This window comes from Primulina huaijiensis, chromosome 12 (assembly GCF_012295235.1).
Source record: "Primulina huaijiensis isolate GDHJ02 chromosome 12, ASM1229523v2, whole genome shotgun sequence".
NCBI classification, from domain to species: Eukaryota; Viridiplantae; Streptophyta; class Magnoliopsida; order Lamiales; family Gesneriaceae; genus Primulina; species Primulina huaijiensis.
The window spans coordinates 18,608,677-18,634,561 of NC_133317.1; the positions used below are offsets into that span (position 1 = coordinate 18,608,677).

Sequence of the window (25,885 nt, forward strand, 5' to 3'; positions counted from 1 at the left end):
GATGCTTTTTGCTTAAAAAAAATGTGGGGGCTATGCTTTTGCTTATACTCTTGTTGTTTCTTAGGTTGTCTGCTGTAGCATCATCCCTATCTCTGATTGCTTCCAATATGCTGACTCCGTCCTCGGAAGTAGTTGTTCCATCTGTGCCCGCTATCATTTCAGCCTCGATCCTCACCTCGGCGATGGACACTCCCGTTATTCACTCCTCTACGGCGTCCGGTATGTGCTTGGCTTGTAATTCATCTGTTTGATAAACATGTTTGAGATACCAATGCGTTTCTAGTAGGTGTACCTACTGTTAATCAACCTTCACCTGGTTCCGGGGTCTTTCGCCAGTCTACGGTTATCGCTAAGGCTGGGTATGGACCGCTTCTCCTGCATGGTTGTCTGTTTTCTTTTTATATCGTAGTGTTCTTATCTAACTGTTGTTTGGATTGGAGGACCAAAGCTACGAATTTTCTTGGCTGTGCCACCATCGGCCCTGTCTGACATCCTTCATACTCGGACAATCAATTCCCCCCACCGGTCCATCAATTGTTCTTTCCCTTGCCTTAATTACTCCCTAGGGATTTGTTTCTCTCCCGACGTCTACTGCCTCACAGCGGACCATCTCAGTTCAAGTCTTGGCTGCAGGTTCCTGATGGTTGGGTCGAATGGATAAACCGTTTAGAGCCTCACTTTGGGCAGCAGTGGAGCCATCAGGGATTTTGGCCTCTGATCATGGTTTCCAAGATGAAAATAACCAGACAGTCCATTTTATTCGATTGCATTCTTAGGTTCTGGTTCCCTTCTTGCAACTTCTTCATCTTTCTTTTTAGCCCATTGTCCATAACCCTTTACGACATATCCTTATTCTTGGGGTTGCCTGTGGTTGGGCCTGATTCCCCTTACTTCGTTGATGACCTTGCTGCTCCTACCTTGGCCCATACTCGCTATTGCTACCCTTCTTATAAGGCTGTGGTCAAAGAATGGTCCTTGTGTTCCGGTATTCCTTCTGAAGTTGAGCACACCATGTTTCTTTGGGTGCTGGTCTGCCATTACATATTCTGCCCTTCGTCTGGCAAGCCTTCTTCTGAGTATCTACCTTTAGCGTGTTCTCTTAGTATTGGTCGGGCTTATAATTTGGTAGTCATGTTTTTGTGACCCTATCTTTAAATTGGGGGAATATCGTGGTTTCTACATATATGGGCTTTCTCCTATTTCTCCGGTGTGATAGACTTCCTCGCGAGTCCCCCGACCATGCTGCATACCACGTCGTTGATGGGGAACCGTTTGACCCTCTCAGCCCCTGAGCTAATGAACTATCTGTAGTATCTGAAGCTTGAATCACTCAATCTGCCATGGCGACCCAGTGTATTTTGTCTGACACGGCCTCTCTGGGTTGGAGTTTTCCTTGATTTCCATGGTCACTCTCCCGACGACATCGCTGCCTTACTTTTTGACCCAATACATCCATCAGAGGTTGTTGTTTGTGGATTGTTCCTCTACTCGCCCGCCATACAATGACAAATCCAGCTGGTCTTTCAAATTTTATAATACATCTTTGTATGCGTATCATTTTTGGCTTTCACCGGCGATCCCTCATGTTATTCTGTCTTTCCCGATGGACCTGATGCACATCGCCTCAGAAGTTGCGTCTAAGAGACTTTCCAAGGCTACCGTGCAGCTCCTTATATGCTGCCGCAGAGATTTCTTGGTTCCATCGTGAAGCTAAACCACAAAACGATTGAGCCCTTCGCTGTCTGGTGGAGGTCTCGATATCTCGACCTGATTCCATCAGTGATCCATCAACGTGGTATTGTCTGGCATCTCTTTTCACTTTTGTTAACGTTGGCATAGTTTTTTTTTTTTTTTTTATCAAAATCTGGCATTTCAATATTACTTTGGTATTTCTTGCAGGTAATCGCAAGCGAGATCTTATCTCAGATGAGGACACTTCTGTTGCTGCCAAACTTTCCAAAGTAGACACCCATGGGAGTCTAAAATTGAAACAGGATTTGGTCATTGTGTCACAAAAACCGCAACCTCTGAAGACAAAAGTTGTTCTTAAAGTTGCTCTGATAGGAAAATCTGCCTCTAGGCCTCAGACTGTGGGTCAGCGATACCCGACTCACCGCTCGACTAGACTGATCACTCGCATCAGCAATACTCTTGACGATCCGGTTGTCCTTGTCGAGGATGATTCACCCCTGTCTCCAAGCAATTGAGTCCCAAGGATTCTAGTGCCACGGATTCTGACAGTGATGAAGCTTTCGAAGCTGATCTCGGCCCTGCTATGCCTGGGGAGGGATCTTCTCACGCTAGAACCCCTGGTGTCAAACTTACCGATAACCCTGGTGTTTCTGATAAACGAACAAATGATTTTTTAGCTGATGATGATGCATTTGTCTTGCACGAGTTCTCATCTACTACCTGGTTTGGCCCAAATTCTCCTAGTTCCCTACCTGTTGTGGCTACTCACTCCATGGTAATTCCTTTCGTCTGTTTCTCTTTACTAAATGTTTTGAGTACTTGTCATGCCTGACTTCGACTTTGTTTATTCGATAGGATCTTACATCTCGGAGAACGCGACTCAGACTTATCAGCGAGCTAGAGAGCCAAGTTGATCTGAGATTCTCAGACAACGTTTCTTCTTTGACTTCTAATCTCGAGAGATGCACCCCATCCATAGAGGCTCTCATTCATGCCAAGATGGCAGTTCGGAACTTTCTCGGACTTGGCTTGCACCAGCTTGGGGAGTCTCAACGATTAGTGATGCTTTCATCCATCTCTATTCTCAAAACTTCTCCAGAATTCGCTGCTTCGGAGTTTGACATACTTGATGGTCTTTCGACCATATTCTCGCAGTCGGACGCAGCCTTTGCCACTAGTGCCGATATGATATCTCATCGCACATCTTTCCAAAATAAGTGTGAGAAGAAAGGGGATCTAGACAATCATGACAAGATGCTTCATGAGAAAATTGTTGCAGCAACGGTCAGTTATGATGCGGAAGAGGCTGAGGTTAAGAGACTGGAGGAGGAGAACCAGAGGCGCCGAGCCAGAATGGTCACCTTGCTGGATGAAGCGGAGACTTTGGAGGCTACTATGTTGGACAATAGGAGAAATTCACAGGCCATCGGTCAGCAGCTTCTTAGCCTTAAGGATGATTACCAAATCTGGATCAGAAAGCTTTAGGAGGCCGAGAACACTCAGTCAGAGTGTCTGGCCAAGTGGGAGCAGCATCGTGCTTTATTTTCGTGAATTTTGTTTTGTTTAGTTGGTTGACACTCATTAGTTGGGAATAGTCGTTTATGTTTTTGTCCGGGGGAATTATTCTCTGCTCTTCTGCACCCTCTTTCATTGGTTTCTCTTGTATACATCGACATGTTTATTTTTAGCAGGTGATAATGGATTGAAGATTGGCCATGAGTTGGCTTCAGTTCTTCTGTACATTCGATATTCACGCCTTGATGTCTCTTGGGGCTTCTTCAAACACAGGTACCTCTCAACTCTTATGTGCTGTTACGTGTTGCATTCACTCAAGAAGACTCCCTCGTCCCTAAAATTATGCGTTGCACTTCAGTCGGACCCCTTTCTCGCCTACACGTATATGCATTTGCACTTCATTCAGACTCTTTTCCCGCATACACATATATGCATTTTCACTTCAGTCGGACTCCTTTCCTACATACATGTTTACTTGTTATTCTTGCATGCGGTGGCTCCGCTTTATATTTGTTGATTGTTGGTTTGATGTTGTGGTTGTCGGGTGATGGGTGTGGAATGAAGATGGGTTTGTATGTGATGCTGTGTATTGGATGTTGGGAAAGAGTTTCTATTCGTTCTTAATCCAATTAACCCAACTCACTTCAATAGCTTTAAACAAAACCATAGGTTGGTTTAAAACTCCCTGCTCACAATTATTTCCTAACCTGATTCCCTATCGAAACAAAATGAATCCAATATGATAAAAGTGGCCTACTGGCCAACTTTAATGGATCATTTTCATTTTTGAATCAAAACAACAAATATTCACATCGGTTGCCTTAAGGCCTACTTCAAATAAAGTCTTACAACAGAAAATTAAACACGTACAAAAATGGTCAGTTAGCCTATTTTTACACCAAAGTCAACTTCTGAGTTCTCTCGTGGTTCTCATAGCGCTCTTGTTCTCTTTTGTTCTTCCTTTATTATTTGTTACTCCGTCCGGTGAGACCAACTCTCCGCTCTGTGTAGTTCTTTCTTGCCACATTTTAAGTGGCCTGAAGGCCTACTTATAAGTCTGTCACTGCACATGTAAACAACCAATTTATAGAATGGTAGTACGGTTTACCTCATCATGATTTCTCATACCATAAGAACATTATAGATATCAACCGAATGCATGTATAATAAGTGGCCACAAGGCCGACCAGCTAATGAAACAAAGTACATTCAAAATCATGAAAATTACATACTATCCCACTTTCTCTAATCAATCTCATTGTTGAATCGTAAACAACGGATATTCGCCTCAATGGCCCTAAGACCTACATCACATGACGTCAAAAGAACTAAACATATACAAAAGTGGCCAATAAGCTTACTCTTATGTCAAAAACAAACTTCCACGCCCTTCTGAATTCTTTCCAGCCATGTCTCGGTTGCCTAAAATCCCATACCATGTAGCTTCTTTTCGATTGCTCGAAGGACACTATGGACTTGGATTTTCATTATTCAAGCCAACGCCATGGCCAACTCTCTGCTTGATATCAGTCTTTCTGTTTGCTTTACTCACTCGTTTTTTCTATTTCTTTCCTCATACTTGAAAAATACGGCTTGAGATACTTGACATTTATGCATCTCCTGTGTGGTTTGCCATCTAAACTTGATAGCCGATATGCATTTTCGTCCAAGATCTTGTACACCTTAAATGGCCCTTCCCAATTTGGGGACCATTTGCCTGTCTCTATCCTTTGTCTCTAGGGGCAATATGGTTTTCCATACAATGTTCATTCTTGAAAGATTTTCTTGTTGATTCTTCTGTTGTAAATCCTTGCCACTTTCTGTTTTTATAACAACAAAGAATTATATGCTTGAATTCTCAATTCATCAACTTCTTCTAGCTCCATAATCATAGCTTCACTATAGTGTTCAGAGGAAAGTTCGTTTTGATTTGCCACTCGCATTGATGGTACCATAATTTCTAAGGGCAATACTGCATCATGGCCAAGGTGAGGGCAAAAAGACTTACCCCAGTTGCAGTCCTTTTAGATGTCCTATATGTCCACAACGTTTCTGACAGTAGTCTTGACCAATCCATGGGATTTTCCTCCATCATCTTCTGCAGAATTTTTATCAACACCTTGTTTGATGCTTCAGCTTGCCCGTTGGATTGCGGATAATGAGGGGATGAGTTTATCAATTTAATTCCATAGTCTTCTGCAAAATCCCTCATATCTGAACCAGTGAACATAGTTCCCTGATCCGTGGTTAGTGACTCTGGAATTTCAAATATATGAATGATATTCTCCTTCACAAAGTTAATGACATCCCATTGTTCTGCTTTCTTTAAAGGCACTGCTTCTACCCATTTGGTGAAAAAATCTGTGACCACAAGGATAAACGAGTGGCCTTTAGATGATGCTGGGTAAATTTTTCCAATTAAGTCCATGGCCCAGCCTTTGAATGGCCATGGTTTGTCAACACCGTGGAGCTCATCCGCCGGAATTCTTTGGATGTTCTCGTGTCTCTGACATGGCTCTCATCCTTTTGCATATCTAATGCAATCTTTCAGGATAAATGGCCAATAGTAGCCATACCTCCTTATCAACCATATCATCTTCACTCCAAATTGATGGGCTCCACACACTCTCTCGTGAACTGGCTTCATGATCTCCAGTGCTTCTGGGAAGCCTATGCATCTGAGGAGTAGACCATCTAATACCTTCATGTACAAATCTCCCTCCACTAAGACGTAATAATGAGTTCTCATTTTTAAACCATGTGGAATATCTCTCCTTGGAGATTCTAGCACCTGTTTTATGTCATCTCTCCAATCACCAGCTAAGTTTATATCCAAGTTGAGAGAGTCCACCTGAATTCCCCTTTGCTGAATCGAGGGGTGGTTTCTCTACCAGCTCCAGCTGTTGTTTCTGTACTTGACCCATCGAACTTCAACTCCCACGGTCGAACTTCCATTCCACAAACTGGAAAACCAAAATGCTCTCCAATAGACTCGTCAAGTGAAAGATGATCAGCTAAAAAATCGGCTATAGCGTGGCCTTTTACTGATTTTTGGGGGTAATAGACCAATGTAAACTTGGCCAATTCTAAAGATCATTTGTCAATCCGCACGGAGAGGATGGGTCTATTAAGCATATATTTAATCAAATCGATTTTAGTCACGACAAACACTCTTGATTGAATCAAATAATGTCTTAACTTAGTGCATGCATAATACATTGTTAAGCATAGCTTCTCAATCACAAAATATTTTACCTCTACTGGAGTAAGGAATCTACTAAAATAATAGATATCTTGCTCATTTCCTTCGTGATTATTTTGAACTAGTAGACATCCAATTGATTCATGAGCAGCAGAGATGTATAATTTAAGGGGCATTCCATACCTGGGAGGCATAAGAACAGGAGGGTTGTATAAATATATCTTGATCACATCAAAAGCTTTCTGATGCGAATCTTCCCATTTGAACTTCCCACTGTCTTTGAGCTTCAACAACTGTGAAAACTTCTTAGTCTTCCCTGCAAGGTTGGAAATAAAACGTCTCAAGTAATTTACTTGCCCAAGGAAGAGTTGTAACTCTTTCTTGTACCTAGGCGGATTTGCCTCCAAGATAGCCTTCGCTTTGTTTTTATCCACCTCGACTCCCCTCTGATGTACAAAAAATCCTAAAAAATTCCCTACTTTCACACCAAAAGTACATTTCAATGGGTTTAACTTCAACTCATGTTGCCTCATTCTTTGGAAACTCTTCCTCAAATGCTCGATGTGATCAACATATTGTTTAGATTTCACAAAAATATCGTCTATATATACTTCAATATGATGTCCTATCATATAATGAAAGATCGAATTCATAGCCCTTTGATACGTCCTGCGTTTTTTAGCCCGAATGGCATAACAAGCCACTCAAACGTACCAATAGCTCTTGGGCATCTGAATGCTGTTTTGTGAGTGTCTGCCTCTGGTATTTTGATCTGATTGTAACCCGATATTCCATCCATGAAGGATAACAACTCATGCCTAGCCACTAAATCAATCAACATATCAGGTATCTGCATTACATACACATCTTTGGGAGTTGCACAGTTCAAGTCTCGGAAGTCAATGCATATTCTGACCTTGCCATTCTTTTTCATGACTAGCACAATGTTCGAAAGCCATTCGGTATATCTGATAGGTTTTATAAACTTGTCCCTGAACAGTTTCTCGACTTCTTCTTTCACTTTCAACTCGACTTCTTTTGACATGCGGCGAGATGACTGTTGAAATGGCTTGAAACCATCTTTGAGTGGAAGTCGGTGTTCGACAAATTTCCTATCCAACCCTGGCATGTCATCATAACTCCATGCAAAACAATCTTTGTACTCCTTCAGCATACTGATCAAATCTTGCTTCAACTGCTCTTCTTGTAGCTGACTCACATACACCACTTTTGGATTCTCAAGCACCACCAAGTTGATCTCTTCTAACGGGTCTTGTACTTCGTGTTGGCCATCTTTCATTGAGATGGCGCCATCAACAATTCATCAACTTGAAGTTCATCCTCTTCGTATTCTTCTTCTTGGACAACCTCGGTTCCATAGGTGTCACATGCTTCTTCTTCCTCTAATTTGTTCAGTAATTGCTGCACATGCGCCTTCCATATAGAGGTTGCAGCTACCTCTTTTCCTTTTTGACTCAGCTCAATCATCAACCTCCTCAATCAACGGTTGAATTATAGGCCTAGACGGCACGATAACAGTAGGCTTGAGGATTCTTTCCAACACAAAGCTTGGAGTTGGTGTCTGCATGTACACTGGACTTTCTTTCTTACACTTGCTACGAACTTTGATGGGTCCAAAATCCCCATTGTGATACATAGCCTCAACTACGCTTATGCTTGTTTGAAAAGACTGTCCATCCGTTTCCACAACCTCCACATCACCCCTTTTCCAAAATAATAACAGTTGGTGCATCGAGGATGGGATGCATTGGTTTGCATAGATCCAATCCCTGCCTAGCAACGCTTGGAAGTTGGCGGACGAGTTTACCACAAAAAATGCACACAAAGACAACATGCTACCCACTGTAACATCAGCAAGGAATACTCCAATGGTCTTGGTGGTTTCCCCTGTAAATGCAGCAACCAAAACTTCTGTAGGAATCAAGTCCTCTTTAGTTTTGCCCAGATTTTTTAACATTCTTGCTGGAAGAACATTCACAGCTTAACCATTGTCAATCAAAACCCAAAACATTGGCTTCCCATTCACATAGGATTTGATGTACAACGGCCTTATGTGCTTGGTCATGGCCGGTGCAGGATTCTCAAGTATCACTTGTTTAAGCTTATTTGGGTGATCTTCCTTAATAATCACTCTTGAACTCTCTTCAAGGAGTTTATTTGCATGGTTGGGCATCAACTCTCCATTCTCCTCTTCCATCATTTTAAACCTCTCTGGAAGTATCACTACTCCTGTGGCACAATCCACAGTGATGTGAAACTCTCCAATACAAAAATTAATTGTTTTTCTTCTTCGATCATCATCTTCACTTAACAAATCATCATCATCGTCCACTAACTTATCCTCAGTATCCAATATTCCAAACTTGGATTAACTCTGTTGGAAACGAAATTCCGGCGTTTGACAAAATATGAACCAAGCTCTAAATTCTGGAGTTTGACAAACTGATCAACCAACTGATACGCGCAATTATATTCAGCAATTGGACTTAACAACTGAAATCATCAGATCTAATAAAGAAAACTGATCAGTTGTTGTTGGAAACAAAATTCCGGCGTTTGACAAAATATGAACCAAACTCTAAATTCTGGAGTTTGACAAACTGATCAACCAACTGATACGCGCAATTATATTCAGCAACTGGACTTAACAACTGAAATCAGCAGATCTAATAAAGAAAACTGATCAGTTGTTGTTGGAAACAAAATTCCGGCGTTTGACAAAATATGAACCAAACTCTAAATTCTGGAGTTTGACAAACTGATCAACCAACTGATACGCGCAATTATATTCAGCAACTGGACTTAACAACTGAAATCAGCAGATCTAATAAAAAAAACTGATCAGTTGGAAACCGATCAGTTGATATATTCAGCCGTATGCTTCCTTCAACTAAACATGTCTCGGGAAAGAACATTCAACCGACAAAGAGACATAGCAGATTGCAACTGAATATGAAACGCCGCACTTCAATCAATACAGCTTAGAACAACGCATTTCGGCTAAAGCAATTAAGACGCCGCATTATAATAAATGAAGCAAACAATGCCCAAGGAATGATGAAGTGGCAATCAACGGATACAAAGATTCAAACATATCTCAAGTTACCGTTGGAAGGGAAGCTTATAAATATGACAGAAAAACAGCTGAAAAATAGAAGAAGACATAGATCACTCTATTTAAAGCTTGCTGTTACTCTGTCAAAATTTTAGCTCACCCTTACTTGATTTATTCGTAGCAGTCAAGGCTACAATTTGAGCTCACTAGCACTTTGTAATAATCGTTAAATTCGATAGTGCTAAGATCAGTTACGCACTGAGAACATTTTGTAATACTAAGAGTTTCAGTTTTTGGCAGTGATAAGTCCAAACTGAAGTGGGTCAGTACAAATTTTGTACTCGATCAAAGTCTTTTAGTGAAAATCATATCCTTGAGATAGAAGGGGTGACGTAGGAGTAATTGAAATCTCCGAACATCCAGAAACAATCCTTGTGTATTTTATTTCAGTTTTGTATTCTATCTTTCAGTCAGTTAATTTCCGCAACTACTTCAGTTTAACTGATTGTCATTGACCAGCAAGATTCCGAGAATCAGTTTCTCACCAAACTGAACTCAAAACTCGAAAAGATCAGTTTTAATTGTGAGTGTTTATTCAACCCCCCTTCTAAACACTCTTGTTACGTTAATCGATCCTAGCGGTTGAATCTTGTTCTTGAATACTTTTGATCTATAAAACTTGCTAGCATGACTTCATTCAACAAAATTCATATGTTCTCCAGAGAAGAATTTGATGATTGGAAAATCAGAATGCAGGCTCATTTAGCTGCACAGGATGATGACATGTGGTATGTCATAACTGATGGACCCATGAAGATTCTAAAAACAAATACAGCAGTTGCCATAACAGAAGGGGCACCACAAAGAATAGAAAAGCCCAGAGATGAATGGACAACTGAAGATAAAAGAAAAGCAAATCTTGATAATGTGGCTAAAGACATTCTGTACAAAACGCTAGACAAAGTAACCTTCAGCAAAATAAAGATGTGTAAGTCAGCCAAAGAAATTTGGGAAAAGCTGATCCAGCTGTGGGAAGGAAATGATCAAACCAAAAAAAATAAACTTTCTGTTGCTGTTCAAAAGTTTGATAACATCAAAATGAAAGCAGGAGAATCAATGCACGAGTATGATGAAAGAGAAAGCAGTATCATCAATGAGATAAATGCACTTGGAAAAGTGTATACCAACAAAGAGATTGCACTGAAGGTAATGAGAGATCTTCCCAAGGAATGGGATGTCAAGACCATGGCTATGAGGGAGTCCAAAGATCTGAACCAGATTGAACTTCATGATCTGTTTGCTGATTTAAAGGCTTATGAATTTGAGCTGCAAACCAGAGAAGGAGAACCATCTACCCCTGCAGCCACAACTGCTCTAGCTGCTGTCAGAACAGAACCAATCAGTTCAGTCGAGAAATATGCTGATCAGTTGAGCAGTGATGCTATGTCATTGTTCATCAAAAAATTTGGAAGGTTCATGAGAAAGAATCAAGGAAACTTCCAGAAGCCATACCAAAGGAACAGTTCCAAAGATGAATCAAATGCCTGCTACAACTGTGGCAAATCAGGTCATTTTATGACTGATTGTCCTAAACCCAAGAAGGACAGTCAAGGCTCAACTGATAGAAGAAAGAAATCATATGAGCACAAAAGAAGACCCAAGGAAGATAAGAAGTCCTTCAGAAAGAAACATGAGGTACTCTTAGCTGAAGAAAACAAATCTAAATGGGCAGAAACTGACAGTGAGGAGTCAGAACCAGAAAGCTCATGCGGCTCTAGTGGTGATGAGGAAGTCAAGTGCTTAATGGCTAATGATGCAGAAGAAGAATCATCTATCCAACAGGTATTTGATTTCAGCTCAACTGATTTCACACGAGAAGAACTCATTCTAACACTACATGAAATGGTTAATGAGTTTCAAAAGCTTGCATCATACTTTGAAAGAATCAAAGCAAAGCAAACTGATCCCACAGACAATAAAACCAAAAATGATGAATCAGTTGATGGGTTGAGTCTAAAAAAGGAAATTGCAGAGTAAAAAGCAGAGAGAAACAAAAATTACTCATTAATCCAGAAATTGATTCCTGAAAACTCAAAACAGACTGAGCTCATTCAGTCTTGGAACAAGTCATCTACTGCACTGAATGAGATGCAGAATTCACAAAAATCAGTTTCTGATAAAACTGATTTAGGGTTAAACACTCAAGGAGAAATATATCCAAATGATACTCAACCAAAGCCAAAAATAGACAAAAGGAAATACATTCATGTTGTCAAAACAGCAGTGATACAAGAACAAATTGAGCCCAGTAAACTGATTGAGAAACCTACTGAGAATATGAAAAAGGCTAGAAGATATGGGATTGGTTATAGTCAAAAATTCTCAACTGATTCACAAAGTCAGTCATCAAAGATGTCTCACAAGAACTATTCGAATAGCTATTTCAATTACTATAACTGCAAGCCAGTTCAGAAGAGATATAGACTGAACAATCAGTTGAATAAAGCTAAAACAAATATTGTATCATCTGTACACTACACACCAAGCACACAAAAGCCGAGAAAAACCATTTGGAATACAACTTCTGGAAAGTCTGTTAGACTAATCCAAGTGTGGATTCCTAAGGGACTAATCAGTTCAGGACCCAAATAGATATGGGTACCAAGTTATATTATATGTGTGATTGCAGGTAACAGGTACAAACAAGAACTCAATATGGTATTTGGACAGTGGATGCTCGCGACATATGACAGGAGATGCAAGTGCGTTATCCCAACTGATCAAATACACTGGTCCAAACATCAGTTTCGGGGACAATTCCAAAGGTAGAACTGTGGGTAAGGGTAAGCTTATCCATGGTAACTTTACTTTTAAAGATGTTCTATTAGTAGAAAACCTGAAGTATAACTTGATTAGCATCAGTCAGTTATGCGACAGTGGATTCTCAGTACAATTTGACAAAAACTCATGTTTAGTCAAAACTTCAACTGATGAAATCATACTAACTGGCAAACGTTGTGGAAACACATATAAAGTCAGTTGGAATGATCAAACTTATGCACCAGTTTGTTTTATTGCTTCCAAATCATCTAAAAACTGGTTGTGGCATAAGAGACTAAATCATTTAAACTTTAAATCCATTGCCTATCTGAGTAAACATGAACTTGTAACTGGTTTGCCCAAAATAGACTTTTCAAAAGAAAAACTTTGCTCAGCATGTCAGTATGGTAAACAAGTACGATCCTCTTTTAAAAACAAGGGATGTAAATCTTCATCCCGATGCTTAGAACTGTTGCACATGGATCTCTTTGGTCCTATACCAGTCATGAGCTTAGGAGGAATGAAATACACCTTGGTAGTCGTAGATGATTTTTCAAGATTTACTTGGGTTATTTTTCTCAAATCTAAAGACCATACTGCTTCGCAACTAATAAAGCTCTTCAAAAGACTTTTAAATGAAAAATCAGTTGGAATTGATCGAATCAGATCTGATCGAGGAACTGAATTCATCAATCAAACTCTTTCAAATTTCCTAGAAAATGCTGGAATTAAGCATGAGCTCTCAGCAGCCAGAACTCCTCAGCAAAATGGTGTAGCTGAGAGAAGAAATCGGACTCTTAAAGAAGCTGCCAGAACAATGCTTGCTGATTCTGGTATTTCTCAAAGATTTTGGGCAGAGGCAGTAAACACTGCGTGTTATACTCAGAACAGATCAATGATTAATAAGAATCATATGAAAACACCATATGAGATCTGGCATGGAAGAAAAAGTATAATTACTTATTTCAAAATATTCGGCTGCAGATGTTTTATTCTTGATAATGGTAAAAATTATTTAAAAGCGTTTGATGCTAAATCTGCAGAAGGAATATTTCTTGGATACTCATCAGTTAGTATAGCCTATAGAGTCTTCAACAAGAAAACCCTAAATGTTGAAGAATCTGCTCATGTTGATTTCGATGAAACTGAACTAACTAATAAGCCAACTGATCAAGTTGAGCTAGTTGATCGACTTACAGATATCAGTTTGGAAGATGATGACAAAAATGAAAGTCATGGCTATCAAAACATACTTCAAACACCTGAACCAGAAGTACTGGACCAATCAGATGTGCAGGAAGTCGTTGCTGATGATCAGTTGACAGAGCATAATGATAACATTCAAATACCAGTTGACGAAGCACCAACTGAGACTGAAAACTGTGTTCAGTTACCAACTGAAGAAATTGCTGATACAACAAATACTGAGTACAGATGGAGAAAATCACATCCACCTGAACTGGTAATAGGAAATCCATCTGATCCAGTAAGAACTCGCAATCAAGTACTAAATTTATTTATCTATTCAGCTTTTGTTTCACAACTAGAACCGAAGAAAACTGATGAAGCTCTTGCTGATCCTAACTGGGTCAATGCAATGCAAGAAGAGCTAAATCAGTTCACTTATAACAATGTCTGGAACTTAGTTCCAAGACCAATTTCAAAACTATTATAGGTACAAAATGGGTATACAGAAATAAACTGAACGAGGATGGTTCAGTTGTACGCAACAAAGCAAGATTAGTGGCGCAAGGATATAGGCAAGAAGAAGGAATTGACTATGATGAGACGTATGCTCCAGTTGTAAGACTGGAAGCAATCAGAATTTTTCTTGCTTATGCATCACACAAGAAATTCAAGGTATATCAGATGGATGTAAAGAGTGCATTTCTAAACGGTCAACTACAAGAGAAAGTATATGTTGAACAACCTCCAGGTTTTATAAATCACAACTTTCCTGATCATGTATATCATTTGAACAAAGCCTTATATGGCCTTAAACAAGCTCCCAGAGCTTGGTACGAAACTCTTTCAAAATTTCTAACTGATCATGATTTTTCTGTTGGATAAGTTGATAAGACCTTGTTCGAATTTGCTAAGAATGATCACATTTTATTAGTCCAAATTTATGTTGATGATATCATATTTGGGTCAACTAACCCCAAATTATGCGAAAAGTTTACTAAGCTAATGCAGGATAAGTTTGAAATGAGCATGATGGGTGAACTGACATTCTTTCTTGCACTGCAAGTGAAGCAACTGAAGACTGGTATATTCATCAGTCAAACTAAATATAAAAAGGAGCTGCTGAAGAAATCTGGCATGGAATCATGTTCAGCTGCAAATACTCCCATGAGCTCATCAGTAAAATTGGACACTGATCAAGGGGGAATATCAGTTGAGGCGACATTATATCGAGGTTTAATAGGTTCATTGTTGTACCTAACTGCCAGTCGTCCTGATATTGTATTGGTTGTGTGTATTTGTGCTAGATTTCAAGCAAATCCTAAGCAATCACATTTCTCAGCTGCTAAAAGAATTTTGAAATATCTTAAGGGTACACAAAATGTTGGGTTATGGTATTCTAAAGACTCTACTGTCAATGTAGGTGGATATTCAGATGCAGATTATGCAGGATGTAAGCTTGATCGCAAAAGTACAAGTGGATCTTGTCAGTTTGTAGGAGACAGACTGATCTCTTGGTTCAGCAAAAAGCAAACATCCATAGCTACTTCAACAACTGAAGCAGAATACCTTGCTGCTGGTAGTTGTTGTGCACAACTGATCTGGATCCAGCAACAACTGAAAGATTATAGAGTAATCACAAATGAATCGCCCATATTTTGTGACAATACGAGCACAATTGTCATCACCTATAATCCAGTTCTTCACTCGAGGACCAAGCATATAGATGTCAGGCACCACTTCATTAGAGATCATGCTTTGAAGAAGGACATCAGACTGGAGTATATTTCAACTGAGCAACAAGCAGCTGACATCTTCACCAAACCATTACCCGAGACTAAGTTTTCTTACTTTCGCAATATTCTTGGTTTAATTGACTTGTCTTAAAATTATTATTGATGCTGTCTTACTAATAAAATTATTTGCAGAAAATCAGAACACAACAACAAATTAGAAATGATACTTTATTAAGAATAAAATCGATTCCATATTACAGAATATAACTTAGAACCAACTGAATCTTGCCATTCTGTAATCAAATAATTCAACTCATAAATTCGGATTCTAGAAAATGATTCAGTTGTAGAAATCTTCTCAATTACATGTCATTCCTTCCATAGCATTGCATGTAACAGAACATTGTCATCAACCAGGTCTGTAACATGCTTGACTTCAAAACGATCAATGTATTTTCTTGCTGTTGCTGCTTGAGCACGAGAAGGAGCAGCACCACTACTACTTATCCTCTGCAAATCATGAATTTTGAACCATGTTGACATCACTTTCGTCAAGACATATTCCTCCATCGTTTTCTTCAACTCTTCTAAATAAGGACTTAATTGTTCAGTAACTTGAATATGCGTACTGCTGCATGCATCAGAATTACTTGAATCCGACATATTGAACTGTTATTATCTCACATTTTATCTCTATCGTCTTTTTTATAGACAGATGACATTAAATGTTGAAGAAGCTAAAGAGTCTCGAGTCAACCGAAGCGTTTTTCTCATTTACCCAGGCTTCTTATTTATCAGTTGTTCATTATCAACTGATATCAGTTTGTCATTTATTACTTAATGCTTAACTGATTTCAGTTCATAGTCAACTGATATAAGTTAGTCTTTCATCAGTTCATCTGTTTAAAGTTCGCAATTCATATATATAACAACTGATGAAGTTTATCATTTGCAGGAAAGAGAAAAACAAATTTAAGCTCATATAAATACTTCATTCAACCATAAACGTTTGCACGGATTACATCATCATATTTTTCCTCTACAACAATTATCCACATTTTCAACCAAGCGGATAAAGGTGCGGTAGATGTCTTGTCAAAGCTCTGAGAAACAGCTATGCGCTTAAGGATTTTCAGTTCCTTTCGAAGCATTAGCTGATAGATATGACCATCCTCCCGCAATTTTTTCATCTGTGCCACCAGTTCAGGAGTGGTAGCCTTCCCAGTATTGTACAGGAACTCAAGCTTCTGTAACTTTTCCCAGTAGTGAAGACTCTTATAGAAGACTTCATCTTCTATAACAGCCTTCCTGGCCTCCAGAGCAAACAGCGAAGCACTCGAGCTACTCGTATCTGCCATTCTTTTTGTCTTGAATATTTTCACCACTATGACTGAAACTAACCGTGTTATTTCTATTTATAGCCGAAATTCATGGAAGCTGGAGGGCCGTCAACGTTTCAGCAAACAATAATCTTTCTGACTCTTAAATTTATTTTATATCGTCACTTTAATTATTCTATGCACCGATTAAGGGGGAATATCAGTTTTTGAAAATGTTAACTGAGAGGACAATTGTTTGTGAATTCTCAACTGAAATGAATCAGTTTCCCAACTGATTGTTCAGCTGGATATTTTACAAATCTTCTCACATAAGTTAACAAATTTATTATATTCCAAATCAACTGACGTGACTGCAGTTTCATAACGTGGCCTATTTTAAACCGCTCACTTTTTGCACACACGCTTACAGCACACTTACACATATTTTTATTCAAATTTTTTGGACTAACACGTGTCCCGAATTTGAACAGTCACGAACAAATGTACTATGCCCGCTTCAATTCAATTTTCTTTCTTACGCATACAATCAGTTCCTAAGACCATACTAATTCCAAAGCTTATCTTTTACGAATTTCAGATCATTTTATCTTTCGAAATGGCGAATCAAATCCCAGCTCACATGTTGAACGCTATGGCCATTGATTTTGACTCAGTTTTATCAGTTCAAGAAGCTGATGTTAAGAACGTCTTTCTGAAGATTGAATCTGCTGGTCTCAGGATGTTTTTGGGACAATCTTCGCAGGAGATATACCCCAAGGAAGTAAATTAATTTTATCTGAAGGGGTTTGTCACTACTGATGGAAGTATCTCTGTAACTGTCAATGATCAGCTGTTGATCCTATCTGAAGAGACCTTCGGAGATATTTTCTCTTTGCCAACTGATGGGTACGTCAGCTTCTCTGAAGTCAAAACATCTGACATTGAAGAAATGCAATCTTTGCTGTCTGCTGATGGGCGGAAAATTAAAGTTTCCGATCCTAAGAAGGAACTGAAGCATGAGGTTCAGTTATTAGCCGACATTGTGGCGAAGGGCATATTGGCTAAGGCCGGCTCTTATGCTGCCCTTACTCTTGAGAAATTCCAAGCGTTGACCATCATCATGGGAGGGAAGAAAGCTAACTGGAGGCACATTATTTTCAATATTTTAAGGAATATTCTTCAATCTGCCAAACAATCAAGAGGCTTTGCCATTCCAATCAGTTATCTTCTAAAACTAAAGGGATTGGTAGCTGACAATGCTGGAAAATCATCAAAGTTCAAAGTCTTCACTGCCAAGAACATCTTGCCGCCAAAGACCAAACTAGACATTTCTCCCAAACAGTTTTTGAAAACCAAACAGGAGGTTAGGACGCAACCACCTGCTCCAACACCAGTCAAGAAGGCCNTAACCTCCTGTTTGGTTTTCAAAAACTGTTTGGGAGAAATGTCTAGTTTGGTCTTTGGCGGCAAGATGTTCTTGGCAGTGAAGACTTTGAACTTTGATGATTTTCCAGCATTGTCAGCTACCAATCCCTTTAGTTTTAGAAGATAACTGATTGGAATGGCAAAGCCTCTTGATTGTTTGGCAGATTGAAGAATATTCCTTAAAATATTGAAAATAATGTGCCTCCAGTTAGCTTTCTTCCCTCCCATGATGATGGTCAACGCTTGGAATTTCTCAAGAGTAAGGGCAGCATAAGAGCCGGCCTTAGCCAATATGCCCTTCGCCACAATGTCGGCTAATAACTGAACCTCATGCTTCAGTTCCTTCTTAGGATCGGAAACTTTAATTTTCCGCCCATCAGCAGACAGCAAAGATTGCATTTCTTCAATGTCAGATGTTTTGACTTCAGAGAAGCTGACGTACCCATCAGTTGGCAAAGAGAAAATATCTCCGAAGGTCTCTTCAGATAGGATCAACAGCTGATCATTGACAGTTACAGAGATACTTCCATCAGTAGTGACAAACCCCTTCAGATAGAATTAATTTACTTCCTTGGGGTATATCTCCTGCGAAGATTGTCCCAAAAACATCCTGAGACCAGCAGATTCAATCTTCAGAAAGACGTTCTTAACATCAGCTTCTTGAACTGATAAAACTGAGTCAAAATCAATGGCCATAGCGTTCAACATGTGAGCTGGGATTTGATTCGCCATTTCGAAAGATAAAATGATCTGAAATTCGTAAAAGATAAGCTTTGGAATTAGTATGCTCTTAGGAACTGATTGTATGCGTAAGAAAGAAAACTGAATTGAAGCGGGCATAGTACATTTGTTCGTGACTGTTCAAATTCGGGACACGTGTCAGTCCAAAAAANGATTGCTGAAAATATGGAGGTTGGGTTGATTACTGCTGAAAAACTTCCAACTGATGAGCCAGCTCAAGTCTCAGCTGATTTTCAAGAAGATGCATTAGCTCATGATCAATCAACTAAAGATCCTGCAGTTTCTCCTATTCAGCAGGAAAGTATCTTTGCTGATCATCATCAATCTTCACCTCCTACAGTCCAAGTGGCAGTAACTGAAACAGATGTTCCAGCACAGACTGTTTCTGAAACGATGATATCTGATAAGACCATGGTGGTCTTTGATCAAGGGTCAACGGAACCAGGAACGTCTTGTCAGTCTCCGCCTCATTTTTCTACAGATCTTGATAAAGTTCTTGAAGAAATTAAGGACATTCAGCTGAATATGAATGAAATGATCAATCATGTATACAAGATTCAGCATACTCAATTAGAGCATTCTCTGAAACTGAAACATTCTGAAAAATTCAACTATCAGAAACTGACGACAATTCAAGATGCTTTAATATCTCTCTCTCGAACAGTGGATGATATTCAGAAGAACAGAGGTTTGGTTAAGAGTCTCTCAGTGACTCAAGACTCTATCAGCAAAAGAGTTGATGTTGTAGAGACACTCGTATCAAAAAGATAGATGTACTTCAAATCGCTTTAACCTCTGCTGTTGAAAACGTATCTAACTCTGTCAACTTTCTATCAACAGATGTTTGAAAATTATCCTTGAAGATGGAGTTGTTTGACAAAAAAAGGGAAGAAATCAAAGAGATTCTAGAACAACAGAAGAAATCTTCTCGTTGAAGAAAAATCTCTACAAGTCTATCTTGTATTTGTGTGGATTATTATTCAGTTGATCAAGATCAACCTCTTATTTTATCTACAATGTTTTCAGATGATCAGTTATTATTTACTTAGTTTGTCAAACACCATAAAGGGGGAAATTGTTGGAAACCAAATTCCAGCGTTTGACAAAATATGAACCAAACTCTAAATTCTGGAGTTCGACAAACTGATCAACCAACTGATACGCGCAATTATATTCAGCAACTGGACGTAACAACTGAAATCAGCAGATCTAATAAAGAAAACTGATCAGTTGTTGTTGTAAACGAAATTTCGGCGTTTGACAAAATATGAACCAAACTCTAAATTCTGAAGTTTGACAAACTGATCAACCAACTGATACGCGCAATTATATTCAGCAACTGGACTTACCAACTGAAATCAGCAGATCTAATGAAAAAAACTGATCAGTTGGAAACCGATCAGTTGATATATTCAGCCGTATGCTTCCTTCAACTAAACATGTCTCGGGAAAGAACATTCAACAGACAAAGAGACATAGCAGATTACAACTGAATATGAAACGCCGCAATTCAATCAATATAGCTTAGAACAACACATTTCGACTAAAGAATTAAGACGCCGCATTATAATAAATGAAGCAAACAATGCCCAAGGAATGATGAAGTGGCAATCAACGGATACAAAGATTCAAACATATCTCAAGTTACCGTTGGAAGGGAAGCTTATAAATATGATAGAAGAACGGCTGAAAAATAGAAGAAGACATAGATCACTCTATTCAAAGCTTGCTGTTACTCTGTCAAAATCTTAGCTCACCCTTACTTGATTTATTCGTAGCAGTCAAGGCTACAATTTGATCTCACTAGCACTTTGTAATAATCGTTAAATTCGATAGTGCTAAGATCAGTTACGCACTGAGAACATTTTGTAATACTAAGAGTTTCAGTTTTTGGTAGTGATAAGTCCAAACTGAAGTGGGTCAGTACAAATCTTGTATTCGATCAAAGTCTTTTAGTGGAAATCCTATCCTTGAGATAGAAGGGGTGACATAGGAGTAATTGAAATCTCCGAACATCCAAAAACAATCCTTGTGTATTTTATTTCAGTTTTGTATTCTATCTTTCAGTCAGTTAATTTCCGCAACTACTTCAGTTTAACTGATTGTCATTGACCAGCAAGATTCCGAGAATAAGTTTCTCACCAAACTGAACTCAAAACTCGAAAAGATCAGTTTTAATTGTGAGTTTTTATTCAACCCCCCCTTTCTAAACACTCTTGTTACGTTAATCGATCCTATCAAACTCCCTGCTGAATCTCTGGTGGCTGAAATATCAATTACGGGTTTATTTCTCAACTTGGCGGACTCTTATCTTCTTGCAATAGCTCCTTCTCTCAACAGTTGTTTCTTTTGAGTCCTAGTAGGTGGCCTAGGGAACTTTTTGTGTTGGGTCACTCTCCAAGACTCATTGAACTCGCATCTAGCTGGAAGGACATACCTGGGCTTTTCTCCCCTGATCTCCATCATTTTCTCTTTTGAAACTTCATCCACACGTCGTTCTCTGCCTTGATCAGTTGATACTTTCTTGGTTTCCACCCTTCGCGACTCAATTCTACATATGTTTCTCTTGTACGAGTATCTTTGGTAATGCTCATGAGATGACTCCCCTCTGAATCCTTGATTCTCACACACTGGTCTCTAGAAGAAATGTTGGTTCCTCGGCCTAGGCCGCAGATTCACCACCATTTCTGGGGAAACGTTGCTTATATGTTCTTACTCGATCAGTAATATGCCTTCCATTAGCTTCAAAAAATTGACCCTTCGAGATCCAACATTTCTTGATTATTCGGTCTTTCACTGAAAAGGATCGGCATTTTTTCTCATTGAGAAGATCTCTCAAATCTGTCACATTCTCATTAATAGAAGCTTTTGGGGGAAAATGATCATCATCCACTGCAATTGATTCTTGTTTGTTAGGGAACTTCAAGATTCTCTTGTTAATTTTGTCCAGCAAAATGTTCTTGAAAGCCCAATAAGATTTAATAGCGTGATTGTAAGAGTTGTGGTACTTACAATATTCCCGACCTTTTGACTTCTCCTTGGGCGGCACCTTATGATCCGGTGGAAAAGTGATGAATTTTTCTTTTACGAAAAAATCAAAAACTTCATCGGTTTTTGACATGTCAAACGTGTACTGCATATCCTTGGGGAGTTGGGGGCTATTCTTCTTCTCAGGTTATGTCAGTTTCTTTTTTAGCAGGGGAACTGTACAAGAACCAGCTGCTCGAATTTATGCCAATATCACATCTTCCACCTCTTGATAATAAGACCCCATAGCAGTTTTTTTTTGTACGACTCTTCCCGCAATAGTTCTTCGTATTCAGCAACCTTGGCAGCCAGCTCAAAGAAATTCCTGAACTTCATACCTTGGAATTTCTTCCTTAATTAAAAATCCAGCCCCTTTTGTGACATCTTCACGAACTCGGTTTCAGATAGGAACACCTTACACCTATTCTTCATCTTTTTGAACCTGTCGATAAAAGAATCCCATATTTTCTTTTCTTTTGGGTGACCCTGGATAAATCGGCAATACACACTTCTGGCTCTGTTCTATAGAATTGAATGTGAAATTGTCTTTCCATCTCTTGCCAACTCACCATTGAATTTCTGGATAGTGAAGCATACCAAGCAAATGCAGTTCCTGTGAGAGAATTCGGGAATAGCCGCAACTTTAAATTGTTGAAGTTCTCCAAGTTGGCTAGTTCCTCGCACTGCATGGTGAATCTAGCTATATGTTCCATGCTGGACTGGCCGTCCTCACTACAACAAAAACACTAAAATTTAGGTCATTTAAAACTGTTGTAACTGACAGTGTTGTTGAAAGTACGTTCAATGACAATGGTTTTAAGCCGTTGTCGTAGCTATCATATTTCAACGATTTTTCAAAAATCGTCGTTAATTAGCTACGGTTTTAGCGACGGTTTATGATATGGTTTCCGTCGCTCATTAGCGATGATTTAAGATATATCGTCGCTAAAATTAGCGACAGTTTTAAAAATCGTCGCTTATTAGATAAACATCCTCGCTACTTAGCGACGGATTATGTCTAATCCGTCGCTAATTTTTTACGTAAAATAAAAAAATTTCCTTTTATAATTTAATGTCTAATCCGTCGCTAATTTTTTACGTAAAATAAAAAAATTTCCTTTTATAATTTAATAAATCTACCAAAAAACTTACAATCTGACTAAGATAATAATATTCATGATCTTAACTAACATTTGGAAATTTATCAATAATTGAAGCGAAAAAACTTACCCTAAATCGAAACTAAAATCGTCTAAGAGAGAAGAATTTATCGTTTTGAGGAAAATGGACCGAAAACGCGGATATTTATAGACAATTTGCGATGGTTTTTTGTTAAACCGTTGCTATTAGCGACGGTTAAGCAAAAGCCGTCAGTATTAGCGACGGTTGTTCAATAAACCGTCGCTAAGCAAAAATCGTCGCTATTAACGACAATTTTTGTTAAAACTGTCGCTATTTTAAAAAATCGTCGCTAAATATAACGATGATTTAAGCAAAACCGTCGCTAAATATAGCAATAGTTTAAGATAACCGTTGTTGTTTGTCCAAAAAACACTCTAATCCACAACTGTAAAAAACCGTTGTGGTTTGTCCCCAAAAAACACGCTAATAGACAACAGTTTATAAAATCGTTGTCTTTGACCTCCAAAAAATGCTAAAAGACAACGGTTTTTAAAAAATTGTTTTCTATGAGCGGATTTTTTTAGGCTACGACAACGGTTTTTGTTGAAACCGTCGTTAAAAGAAAAAACACAACGGTTTTAATAAAAAACCGTTGTCTTTGATGTGTTGTTGAATTCATATTTTCTTGTAGTGCCTCCCCGGAGAATAAGCTGAAATCATGAAATCTATAACCCCTTGGATATGGGCTATTCACGTCTATGCAGTCTGGATATGGTTTGTGGAATTTCTGGCGGCCTATCTGCCTCAAGGCTAGCCCATATAGCTCTTGAACAGTTTCTCTCACCATTTCTAGATCAACTACGTGGATGTTCCGAGCTGAGAGTGGGTGATGGTAATAATTTGACCCCCGAGACTGAAACCCTGCATTTAAACCAACATTACCTCCTGGGAAGCCCCCATCTACTCCTGGATAATCCATGTGTGATATATCATCATAAGCTTCTGGTTGGTACAGAGGATTTGTCACGATTTGTCACGCTGTACACTTGAGTAACTGGTTGTTTCGAGCTCCCCACTCCATGAGCACGTGAATATGGTTGGGCTCTCCCCCCTAAGGTCTCTTCTCTCCCGTGAGGTGGTGTATACCTTCTTTCTGGCTGACTTGGGAGAGTGAACTCTAGGCGGCGAGGATCGTCAGCCCTTGAGTTTCCTACTCCCTGGTCAAATTCATGGACCTGGTTGCTTCCTTGATCAATCTCTTTGGTAGTGGTATTTTTCTCCCCTCGGATAGACTGATTCAGCTTACTCAGTAGAGTCTTCAAACAGTCAGACATTGCCTTAGATAATGCCTGTGAAATTTTCTCAATCTTTATAGTAGTCAATTCCTCCATCACTCTGTTTGAAACTTGATCATATCAACTTCTTCAGCCTGTGGTTCAACAACAGGCTGCTCAGGCTGTTGAACCTGAGTTCCTTCTTGATTAGCCAAAGTCTCCCCGCTCTTATGATTGACGTTTTCTTGTCTTCTTGGCGGCATAGTGAGGGTCCTATTGGGCGTGCCAAAAATTGTTTGCACAATATTTGATTTGCGGGCGTGCCAGGTGCGAAGATGGAAATAATTCCCTAACATAATTTTGAGTTTACAAAAACTGTAGGAATTCATCAAAACATGAAAAATATAATAAATTATTGCTGAAATCTAAAACGAGAAGATATAGAATGCTAGAACAACTACTGAAAAGCTTAAAAACTAATGCTTGAAGACTGAAAATTAGTAGAGAGCTTTTTGCAGATTTTTGTGCGTAGAATTGTGTTTTTTTTCCCTGTGTCGGCCGATTCTTTTCTTCTGGCTGCTGTCAGTTTTCTTCATTCTCCCATAATCTCTTCTATCTGCTCCACTATCTTCTCATGTTTGCATGTCTTTTGACTTAATCAAATTAATTTAAATTATTGATGGGCTCATTCTGTTTTCCTTGGACTTGAGCTTGTTTATTTTTGAGCCTAATTAAAATAATACTCCAACACATAGATTATCTGAATTGTAAAAACTCATGCAACGAAATAGGAAACTACAATTAAGTGATTTAGAAACTCTGAGAAAAATTATTAGCTGCCATCACCCATACAGTAAAGTGACACAAATCCTAAATCGATTATGGAAGATGTCGATGTTCGAACCGTGGTGATAGAAAAACACTATTTCCTCGGTACAATATCTCAAATTTAAGACTAGATCTCGAGAATTAAGTTGTCGTATGTTTTCAACAATTGTGAATATTTGACATATAAAAAATAAGTATAATTTTCATAGTATTATTATTTTAATTTCATGTAATAATGTAAGAAATGTCCACTGAGTGTCCGGACTTTCCCATTTTTTTTTTAAAAAAAAAAAATTTAAAAACTGGAGCAGGTAGCGTGAGCTGCATCGTGCGTTCAGCGGGTGGAAGCCATCCATGCTGCAAGCTCAGCTTTTTTTTTTTTTTTTTTTTTTTTTTTTTTTTTTTTTTTTTTNCGTTGGTAAACGACCGTTCCTTCAATTTGGTAAATGAACGTAGCTTCCATTTTTGTCCGTTAATGCAACAGTTAATTTACCCGTTGCGACAATTTTTTTTTAGAAAAATTCTATAAATACATCATTTTTCTATGACTCATTTTAACCTCAACACCAATCTTTTTACCACCAAAAAAACTATACACCGAACACTTCATTTATTTCACAATGTCTCAAGATCCTGTAGAATCTAACACAGACAACATTCCCCGAAGACACAGGCAACATTATAAAAAATTATCATTATTTGAGAGTGAATGAATAATTTATAAAATATTTTGTATCATTTCGTAATATATAAAATTTCGTATTGCTATGTTGAACTATTTTTTAAAAATAAAGTTTTAATAATAAATTATTTGTACTAGATGTTTGTGTGTGTGTGTGTGTATATATATATATTCAATATTAAGTTAAAGATTAAAAAATAAAATATACAATCAATTTATTTTAATATTGGAAATATACATG

At 38.6% G+C, this 25,885-nt stretch overlaps 1 protein-coding gene across 1 annotated transcript; it reads left to right on the top strand.

The window, feature by feature from the left end:
* The first annotated feature begins 1,453 nt into the window (after positions 1 to 1,453).
* On the top strand, positions 1,454 to 3,309 carry LOC140989157 (uncharacterized). Its single transcript, XM_073458274.1, has 3 exons — positions 1,454 to 1,795; positions 1,900 to 2,467; positions 2,548 to 3,309. Exons 2-3 carry the CDS (start codon positions 2,276 to 2,278, stop codon positions 3,175 to 3,177), a joined length of 822 nt encoding a protein of 273 aa, XP_073314375.1. The 5' UTR covers positions 1,454 to 1,795; positions 1,900 to 2,275; the 3' UTR covers positions 3,178 to 3,309.
* The last annotated feature ends 22,576 nt before the right edge of the window (positions 3,310 to 25,885 follow it).

Excerpts from the sequence above, each read along its gene's own strand:
- LOC140989157 (XM_073458274.1), top strand. The coding sequence starts at position 2,276 with ATGCCTGGGGAGGGATCTTCTCACGCTAGAACCCCTGGTGTCAAACTT. Across the intron at positions 2,468-2,547 it reads TTGTGGCTACTCACTCCATG|GATCTTACATCTCGGAGAAC; the intron begins GTAATTCCTTTC and ends TTTATTCGATAG.